Source organism: Ananas comosus, linkage group 19, assembly GCF_001540865.1.
Source record: "Ananas comosus cultivar F153 linkage group 19, ASM154086v1, whole genome shotgun sequence".
Taxonomy (NCBI): Eukaryota; Viridiplantae; Streptophyta; class Magnoliopsida; order Poales; family Bromeliaceae; genus Ananas; species Ananas comosus.
In genome coordinates, this window is record NC_033639.1 from 1053321 (window position 1) to 1064272 (window position 10952).

At 38.2% G+C, this 10952-nt stretch overlaps 2 protein-coding genes across 2 annotated transcripts in view; one reads left to right on the forward strand and one right to left on the reverse strand.

Annotated features, from left to right (window-relative positions):
- The window catches only part of LOC109725219 (E3 ubiquitin-protein ligase UPL5-like), an 8440-nt gene extending 702 nt beyond the window's left edge, over positions 1-7738 (forward strand). Inside the window, exons 2-4 of the mRNA XM_020254319.1 lie at positions 6-942; positions 5164-5753; positions 7216-7738. Of these exons, the coding sequence (XP_020109908.1) occupies positions 6-942; positions 5164-5753; positions 7216-7479 (1791 nt within the window). The 3' untranslated portion in view covers positions 7480-7738. The remainder of the gene's footprint in view (positions 1-5; positions 943-5163; positions 5754-7215) is intronic.
- LOC109725220 (eukaryotic translation initiation factor 4B3-like) lies at positions 10584-10952 on the reverse strand. The gene has a single exon (XM_020254320.1). The coding sequence runs from the start codon at positions 10950-10952 to the stop codon at positions 10584-10586; it is 369 nt and encodes a 122-aa protein (XP_020109909.1).

Below are 10952 nucleotides of genomic sequence, written 5' to 3' on the forward strand. Positions count from 1 at the left end.
CGCCGCTGCTCTTCTGCCACCAGCTCGCGGCGGCCGTCGGGACGCGCGACCCGCTCTACCGCGAGTCGCGGTCGGCCGTCTTCGACCTCCTCAAGAGCCTGGGGCCGGCGCTGGCGGTCCAGACCCTCGTCCCCCTCGTCGCCGACACGGCGGCGTCGGTGGTCAAAGACATCACAATTCTCTTCGACGCCCCCCCGTCCCCGCCCCCGCCCCCGCCCCTCCTCGACCGGCTCTCCGACTTCCTGCGATTGCTCGAAGAGGCGCTGACGGCGACCAGCTGCACGGATCGGTCCCTGGAGGGGCTTCTCAGTCTGATCGACGAGGACCGCTTCTATCGGATGCTTCACGACGCCCTGAGAATTCTGATGGATGCATTCATCACTATTTTATCGACTGCCGGCAATGTCCTGAAGCAGCAGGCCGGCTGTTCCGTCGGACAGCGGAAGCCGGCGCTGTGGCGCCAGGCCGTCGACGTTCTCACGGTCGTAAACAATTTCGCGGAGATTTTCCCCGATTTCAGGCCGGTGCTCCGCGCGACCCTCTCGGCGACGGAGGAGCCGCTGGATCTCCTGCTCCGGCAGGCCAAGAGGGGCACAAATCTCCACTGGCTTCTCAAGTGTAAGGATGTGGCGTTCTCGTTCGAGGCAAAGAGGAATTTGGTGCTCATGTTGCTCCCGGAGGTCGGGGCTTCGGACTTCGAGGAGCAGCACGAGATGCTTATCAACCGGTCGAACCTGCTTGCGGAGTCCTTCGAACATATCTCGCAAGCTAGCCCCTCAGATCTGCGCTACGAGCTCCTTATAGAGTTCAGAGGTGAGGAGGCCACAGGCCCTGGTGTGACCAGGGAGTGGTTTTTTTTGGTCTGCAGAAAGGTTTTCAGCCCGGAGAATGTGCTTTTCTCGGCGTGCCCAGCCGATCGTCGGCGGTTCTTTCCGAATCCCGGTAGGCTCCTTCCCTTCGCCTCGCGAGAATGCGGCATATATAAGTCTGATGATATCATTAAAGCTTACTCTTTTCAGCACATCGAATCCTCACTTCGATTGATTCGCAGAAAATACTGCATTATTTGGATAAAAGGCGGAAAGAAAGAGGGCAATTAAATGTGTCCTAGGATCTATGCTAGTATACGTAGCGATTGTTTATTAGGGTATCAGCTAAATAGTTCCAAATTGTCGGTGATCATTTGTCAACCTACGAGATGTAGGTATCGGGTTTGATTGGTTGTTGTAAAGTATAGATGATAAGAAATTTGTATCTTGTCTACGTAGAAAACTAAGCAGAGAAAATGAGTGTGATGCCACTTTCCGAGGGTCACCCATCCTAGAGAGAGTGAGTAGGACGCCACTTCCCAAGGGTCTCCCATCTTAGGACTACTCTGCCCTAGCACGTTTAACTCGTTTAATCTCGTCGGCCTATCCACCGCCGCTATAGCCGGGTTAGGAGATTTAGCCCTGTTATATCTTATATATAGGATTATTCCATATCCTGGGGTCTCAGATTCTCCTCCCCTTCTCCGTGGGGCTCAGGCACACTCACAAGCACCACCAAACGACTCCGTCGATAAGAGCTCTTGGGAGTCATCAGCCTGTGAGACTTATCTAGCTAGTCTTAGCCGACCTATCCACCTGCAATATTCATCAACCAAAGAGTCTCGCTCTGCCCGTTGTATAACCCTGGCTCAGCCGAGACTCCTCTCACACTTACGGCTAGTAATTCGCTCTGATACCAACTATGACGCCTACTTCTCAGGGATCACCCATCCTAGGACTACTCTATTCCTAGCATGCTTAACTCTCTTAACCTCTTGAGCCTGTCCACTGTCCAAAATGCTATAATCAGATTAAGAGGTTTACTCTTGTTATACCTTATATATAGAATTATTCCAAATCCTAGAGTCTCACAGTGAGATTGCATGTGAATGACTAGATTTGTTTTGTAGACATAGATAATGTGAAAGAATCAGGAGGAATTGCAATAAAGGTTTAACAAATTTCATATTGAAAATTTGAGATCTAGAAACTATCAACGTTGTGTTTAGGAACTATTCTTGTGGAGAAAACATATCTATGGGATGTTGACGTTATTGAATTTTAAACTATCCTTCTTTATGCTTTCGCATAACTTATATAAACATTGGTATTTATAGATGCAAGAATTGTCTATGCTGCACTGTGCCTTACCGTGCCAAGGTCATGCCAACATGTGGCAGGGGATCGAGCTGGTACCATATCGACATTTTTTTTTGAGGTTTTAGGACCTTTTTTTGCGTTTTTTTTTTTAGATAATAAGTTTATAATGTAGACCTTATAAATCTACTAATATTTGTTGTAATTAATGAGTTCAGATGAATAATAAGACCATCTTTTAATGCATAACGAGAACATCTTTTAGTGAAAAAAAAAATGAAAATAAGAAATTCTCCCCCAGTTCTTTCATACATTTTGGGTGTATTGAATTTAACTATGGTAGTGTTTTTATGTCAATTGTTTTGAAGCATAATTTCAGTTTTGTTTTCATACATATGATTTAGTTGTGTGCGTGATGCAGAACAAGCCTGAACCTATGTTGATCGAATTAAACCAATTTAGTTTATCGTTTTTTAAATTAGATTAGATTAGTTGAAAATATCTTTTCGTTAGTTAAATGAGGATTTTTAGCTTTCCTTTTATTTGCTTTTATCTGCATTTATTTTAGCTTTTTTTTTTTTTGTTAATCTCTAGATAAGTTGTTCTAGTTGGTTATTTAGGATAAGATTAAATTCTAAATTGGTTATGTATAGATAAGGTTAAGAGTAGTATAAATAAGGCACAAGGCTTCTTTGTATGAGGATGAATATAAATTTATGAATTTATAATGGAGACAAATGTTTTGGCAATGATGTCTTTTTTTTCCTTCGCGAATGCATCGCCGTGGAGTGAGTCCAGTCCATAGTTAGTTTATTCGGATTCGGCAAAAATTCGGTACGGGTACAATACGCATAAAATTCATTTTCTAATTTTTAAATTCGTTGAAAAATTCGGCTTAAAAAACGGAATCGGTATAAAATATAAAATATAAGATAATTTATATTTAAATATAAAATTTATAAGTTTTTTATTTGGATTTTCAATAATTCGGGAATAATTCGCGAATTATTCGCGAAATATTCGGCTCGCCCAAAAATTCGCGAATAATTCATTTTCTTTGGAAAAAATTCATAAACGGACTGTTTAATTCGGATTTTCAATAATTCGCGAATTAACTAACAAAGGTCCAGTCCCGAAGTGAGTTCGGTTCAAGAGTGATTCCTGATTATCTTTTCTATTTTTTTTGAAATGTTTTATTTTCTTTAATTTTCATTTTTTTTTAATTACGAAAATTTCTAAAAAAGTATTTCAAAAACTTTCAAATTTTCAAAAAGCTTTCAAAATCATAAATTATATTTTGGAGCCCTCTAAAAACATAGGATCCTATATTCTATCCTACATCAGTGTGTACATATATATTTCAATTATTAAAATCTTGCTTTCTCTATTCTTACTCAATTGTGTGAGATATAATATTTGAGCTATTACTCTAGCTATAAGAGATATTTGAAACTATATAAAAAGCTAATTTTTTATAAGAAATTGAAGAAAAAACATCCGTGCCAATGTGCGCCAATGTGTGAATGGCGTGCCATTGTTGTGTCGTGCCATGTCATCGGGCACAGTGGCACGGAGCGTGCCAGTGGCACGACAATCCTTGTATAGATGTATTTAAATCTCGTAGCTTGGAATCAAAGTGATCGTAGGGGGTCGAGCGTGTATTTGTTATATGTTTTATATACATGGTCCGATTAAGGCATCCTTTAGTAACACACCAAAACCATGATTTTAAGCTGTTACCCCACTTAATGACATCTCTATAGAGGAACATTCGAGTTTGTTTGCTTTGAGTCTAAAGGCTCTGGGGAAGTCAGAATAGGCGACCAGGAAAGCATTTATCTTGGGGTGCGCTTACTACTTAAATACCGTTAGTAGTTATCAGCTCCATAATTGGCTACCCAGCGTTAATTGTGGGCGCAATAAATTGTACTCCGGACGTGCATGTTCTTTTGCTAAACCTCCACGAGTTTTTCCATGCTTTGCTAATTGAACCATCCGTCAATATTTTAGTAAGACAATTCTAAAGCCAAAAAGGGAAGACAATTTCATCTTTTGCACAATTCTTATTTTTGAGGAGTAGGTCATAATCAAGTTTATGTATTTAGGGACGATTCGCTTTGAAGTAATTAATATCATGGTACTTCGTAGTTCAATCAATCAGAGAAAGACCTCATGTTAAGAATTCTTAATATATCATGTTTCTCTGATTTCTAACCAAAGAGCTACCGCTGTATCGATAAAAATCCCGTTTGCTGTTGAAAGTCTCGGTAAAACCACAAGGACCCTTCTAGGACTTGTATTGTATATATATAGAGAGAGAGTTATATAGAGTACAGTTGCTGAATACACAAATAAGGTATATAATCTAAGTATCAATGCTAATAATGTTAACATAAATAGATCGATGCTGACAGTTGTAGCTATTGAATGATGAAATGGATGAATGAATTTATTGATGCTCTTCGTAAGTAGTCCTATTTGTTTAAGTATGTATAAAAAATTTTAATCAACGATTTTGAATTTAAGATTTGATTCTATATTTGTTTCTCTCATTTTCTTGTGAAGCTTTGGCTGAAACCAAGTCAAGTCGGGTCCGGATATTGTTTTAGAAATCGATAAGAAGATGTGAATGCGCCTTTCTCTCTATAAGAAGAGTGTGTTTTAGGGTATGAACTGGGAGAAAAGAGATATGATAGTTGTGGTTTTGAATAAGACGACCTTTGCATTTTGGATTTTGATCTTTTTCGTATTGAAAAATATTTTCAAAGTCAAATAAGAGGTGTTAAGCTTTTTATCATTCTGGCGTCGAGCTATTTTTCCGCAGGACCTCCCCTGCAGTATTGTCAAACCATGTAAAACTGTGCAGCAGGCATTGCATTTCAAACCTTGTTTATAGGCATAGCACGGTAATACTTTTGCAGCAGCTAAAGATGGAAGAGCGATGAGAAAAGGAGAATAGAGAAAATTAGTTGATTTGTTCCTGTAAGAGTATTTTTCTAATAGATAATAATTCTTCCTCTTTTTTGTACTTCTGCAGCATCTTCTACAGATTCTATGAATCTTGCATACTTCAAGTTTAGTGGACGGTTGATTGCATTGGCTCTGATGCATAAAGTTCAAATAGGCATTACGTTCGACCGCACCTTTTTCTTGCAACTGGCGGGTAAACCTATTACCCTGGAGGATGTAAAGGATGCTGATCCATTCTTATACGCGAGCTGCAAATGGATTTTAGATATGGATCCCGCCCTTGTTGATTCGGACGCTTTAGGCCTGACGTTTTCTAGAGATGTTGAAGTGCTGGGATCTATAAAGAATGTCGAGCTTAGCACCGGAGGAAAGGATATTGTTGTAAACAGTACCAATAGGGAGTCTTACGTCAACCTCCTTATTGAACATTCTTTTGTCACTTCAGTTGCTTATCAGGTTGAGCAGTTTGCTCGAGGTTTTGCTGATATTCTTTCTGATCGGACGCACCAACGGTTGTTCTTTGAGAGTTTGGAACTCGAAGATGTCGATCGTTTGTTATATGGAAGCGGTGGTGCCATTAGCTTGACCGAGTGGAAACAGCATACTATGTATGAATGCTACAAAGAGAAAGATGATCAAATACAGTGGTTCTGGAAGGTAAGGGCACGCGTCTTTTTTCTTCTTTTTTCCACTTTTCTTATATTCACAACATTGACCAAGAAATTAGTTGTAGTTCTACTTTAAGAATATTACTATACCATGAGATGAAGCCTGTGAGAATCGGAAGACTAGGAGAGTGTTGTAGGGCAAGGAAGATCTCATAAAGATGATTTAATTCTGCCATATACAAATAACATTATTATGAGAGGCAAACAACCAACAAGCATATGCATTTTATATTTTCTTTGTAAACAACATAATGCTATAGGCAATACAATTGTCGGCATGGGGCCTGTTTGGACGTCAGAACTAGTTATACGGTGATACATGTGTTTGATGCTTCCTTTTTATCTTTTATTTTTTATTATGATGATAACACGACAACTTGAAATTAGTTCACTTCAAAGTCCGAACACCAATTTACGAGCTGATTTACCATAGTCTTGAACATTAGGATTGCTTATACCTTTTCGATTTTCATGAACTTCTTGCTCGGCATATCTCTTATCTTTGCTGGAAGGGCATGTGGGTTATTGGTTGGTGGAGAGTCTGAAAAGGTTTGTACTGTTGCATAATATGTATATGGTCTCTTAATAATTCTTTTTGCTGCAGGATAAATCACCATATTGGTTAAATACCATCTCCTGAAAAGTCATGGTTGTAAAGAACTTGCCATGGACTATAATCAAGCTTTTATGTCGCAATTACAAAAGAAAATTCCATTACTGTACAAGTTATCGCCAGATGACATGCTCTGACATCTGAATAGGTCATTAGACAACTTTCCTGCATCTGAACAACCAATTAACGAACAGTTTATAAGAAAATATCTTAAGAAAATAAAAAGAGAGATGCCATATAAGTTATTCTAGCATTCGATTGAGCTCTTCTAGGACTGTTTGGATGTTGGGAGAAGTGTCGTATAAGGTATCTTAAGATCCGAACAGGCTTATTTGGATGCATGAATATCTTGTTCAGGATAATCTCTTTAATTTAGACCCTATTTAGACGTCAGAATAAGTTATTCGGTGATAACTTATGCCCTATGTGGATATTCTTTTGTGATTGCACGGTAGGTGTTTAATGTTAGCTCCTTGAGAGGCATTGATTTATTTTTTATCAGGAAAAAGATTTTGAGGTCGAATACATATGGCCTCTAAATTATTTTACTAATTCATAACAAATTACCTTGCAGGTGAAATGTACGCTCTTGAAAAGCCGGAATGATTAAGATTGCACACTGGCTAAAGAAAAAAAAAAAAAAAAAAAAAAATCCTGCATTACAGTCACAAAAGAGAATCCCCATATAGCTTGTTGTGACATCCAAAAAGGCCATTACATGTGTACACTTGTATTTTGCAATCATATTTAGTTTATCACCATGCATTTCGAAACTGCTTTGGAATTACTCGGTACTTCTTTTCAAAAACTGAGAAGTGATCCTGTGACTCCCTTTCAGATCATTGAGGAGATGTCGGACGAGCAGCGAAGAGTATTGCTTTTCTTCTGGACAGCTGTGAAGTACCTGCCGGCGGAGGGATTTAAAGGCCTGAATTCAAAACTCTGCATACATAGAGCAACTTCCCCTGACACAGCTCTGCCCGTCTCCCAAACATGCTTCTATCGCCTTTCGATCCCTGCCTACAGTTCCGAGTCCACCATGCGCAATCGCCTTCAATTTATCACACAAGAACATGTTAGCTGCAGTTTTGGAATGGGCTAGCTGGTGAAGAGTTCATACTGATTCTTCTGAAAGGTTTTATTTACATTGCATAGATGAAGAGGTGACAAAACTTGTTTCAAGTAGAATAGAATTGAGAAAATAATTTAAGGAAGGCAAAAAATTGTCAAATTTCCAAAACTGCAAAAGTGGGATTTGTATGCAGACAAAATATGTTCCATTTTAAACATTATATTTCCTGAACTTCCAGATATGTTCCGCTTTAGTCGCCGATTGCAAGGGTAATCTTCTTTTTTTTTTCTGTAATATAGCATTTTAATTCTACACCAATTAAATCACTACAACAAAAACGGTCTATAGCGACACTTTTAAATATAGGTACATGTCAAAAAAGTGCTGCTAGCTAAAATTACCGACACTTTAAAAAGTGTTGCTATATGTGGGGTCGTTAGGTATATAGTGACAGTTAAAGAGTGTCGCTATAACCTAAAAGAGTGCTGCTAATTTACCAACACTTATTTAAGCATTTAAAAACCGCCGAAACTCTATCTCGTTGGCTGCGGTGGCGGAGGAGGACGACAGGAAAGGCTCTTCGTCTAGAATTTCAGTGGATTGAGTGAAGAGAGAAGAAAAGATGGTAATTGATTTTTTTTTTTTTCTTTTCTGTTTGTAATCGGGCCAAATGGACTGGGTGTGGTGGGTTGAGTAGAGTAATCTTTTATTTTTGGTTGGATTGGGCTTTATATTTAGGCATTAGTAGATGTTTTTTTTAAGTTTTAGCATAAATGAGACACTTACTCAAAAGTGTCCCAAACATGTGTCCCTATAACTTAATTCTGTTGTAGTGAATTGATATAAGTTAGGCATGTTACCAAAGGGAGAACTAATTTTAGGGATTATTCATACATTTCATTTTTTTGTATTTATTTTCAGTAGACCTTTATTGCAAAGGATCTCTACTTTGCCAAAATTTAGAATGTTTGTATTAATCTTTATTATTTGGCTTCATTGTTTATTTTAAATATATTTGGTGCTTCTTTAATAGATTAAGAATCTGTTAGAAATTCTGCTTCAAATTATGTCTCATCTTTCTCAAGTAAACAATTTATAGTGCTACAAATGTTTATTTTAAGTTCCAAAATTAAATACCTATTAGCTCCCTGAGGTAAATTATGCTTTTTATCATCTTCTTTAACTATTGAATGGTTCTTATTAGTGTTCAGCTAAAATTTAATTAAGTTGGTTCGAGAATAACGAACATTTGATAAATATTTTTAAAAGTAAAATTGTGCTTAGTTTGTAATGCTGATATTCTCGAGAATAATTTAAATTACGTTTGATTAATTTTATGAAATAATAGAGGATAGTTCAAGAAGTGAAGGTTGAATTTGGTATAAAATATAATTTATTATAAAAATAATTTAATAAAAATAATTTATTATAATATATGATTTAGTAATTAAAAGTAATTCTTTTTACAAATTCTACTTCAACTTAAATATAATAAAAATAATTTATTATTATATATGTATAATTTATTAGAATAGTGTATTATAATATTTAATCAGAATATCTTATTCCGATTAAAAAATACCTCGTTTGGTGGAATAACGAGTATAACTTTTGCAACGACCTGACCCACTAGTAATAATAACTCGTTGGGTCTAAACCACTGGCCCAAAATATATAAGCCTATTTATTATTACTAGTGTTCATAATCTATATATCCAACCATAATCTCATTCCTATCCAATATGGGACTATTAGGGTGTCACAGCTTTCATTATCCCTGTTTTATTCTCAAACAAAACACTCACCTCAAGGTTTCACATTTGACACCCAAACTTCAATTTATTCGCAAATAAACACCTAACTCTACATTCCGTCAATTTAGAGTGACTAATGTAGGATCGTTGGCGCTAACCATTAATCCCAAAAGCTTGAGCTGTTAGAAATACACAACCAATTCACTTAAAGCGTACAGATACAGCGCCCACGGATTTCGATTATAACTCGGCTCAACCAGCCGCATGCCACTTCGAACATGACTTGACCCACCCCAACCTCACGCCATTTCGAACACGACTTAGCCTAACATGGCCTCCCACCACAGGGTAGGATTCTGGCTCATTTAAGCCAACAATCCATCATCCAGCACCTGCACACATTTGCAGCATGTGAAAATCGAACTCGTGACCTCTGTCTCTGATACCACTTGTAGGATTGTTGGCGTTAACCATTAATCCCAAAAGCTCGAGCTGTTAGAAATACGAAACGAATTCACTTAAAGCGTACAGATATAGCACCCACGGGTTTCGATTGTGACTCGAGCAAAACAGCCTCACGCCACTCCGAACATGACTTGGCCCACCCTAGCCTCACGCCATTTCGAACATAATTCGGCCCAACATGGCCTCCCATTACAGGGCAGGATGCTGGCCCATTTAAGCCAACAACTAACAATAGCCAGTGATCCAAAAACAGTAAAGGATGCACATCAATGCATGAAAGAGTCTTCTTGAAGCCAAGCTGTGTTTTACCGCAAAGCTAGAGAACTCATTTATGTAATTGGCATTCATCTTTAATCATTGAACTAACATCAATTTGTCGCTCCAAACACGTAAATGATAAGTTTATATGTTAATAATATGGAAGTTAGGGTGTCAAATTTTGAAATCTTGAAGTTTAGGTAACAATCCTCAGGTAGGTAAAGTCTAAGTAGTTCCTGATCCAATCTTATCTGTTAAGAAGTTCGAACCCTCAACTTCATAGGTAGTACTCCTAACAATTAATAAATCAGCTATTCTATACAGTGGTGGTTACAGTCGAATAGTTACGGTTTAGAAATGCAATATATAGTAGCTCACTATAGTTAGTAGAAACAAGTAAATTGGTATAGATAATCATTTTTGCACATACTCCATATGCCTATTTTATTTATAATATAAATAGAGTGCCTTACTAGGGAGTTACAACACCAAATCACCAAGATTAACTTCCTAAATATCAAACCTCCAAATGCAACACATTCGTTAGATCATAGACAACAAGAAATAAACTACTAAAAGCACTACATAGAACCAAGTAGTACACTCTACTAGCTTAAATATAGTTTGACCTAGAAGCACTACATAACATAACACAATCTACTCATCATCACTCTTCTCACAAGTAGTTTCCTTGCTTGCTTCCTCTACTTCTACCTTCTCTTCTTTCTCCTTCTTTGTCTCCTCCAAAGCCTCGTCGAGAATTACGCCTTCCTTCTTTGCATCTTCGACTTCTTGAGGCTCGTCGACAGGCACCACCGACACCGCTTTCTGAGCCTTCTTGCTATCCATCTCCTCGATCTCTCCCTCGTTTGGCTTTTCGGATTCAAGGGCTTCTTCTTCGTCGTTGTTTATCTCTAGCTTGGTTTCAACTTCTTTAGCTATTGCCGCATCGCTAACGGGGTCGACAGCGCCCTCCTCTTCCTCTTTGTCCTCCACCACCTTTTCTATTGTGGGTGGAACCTCCAT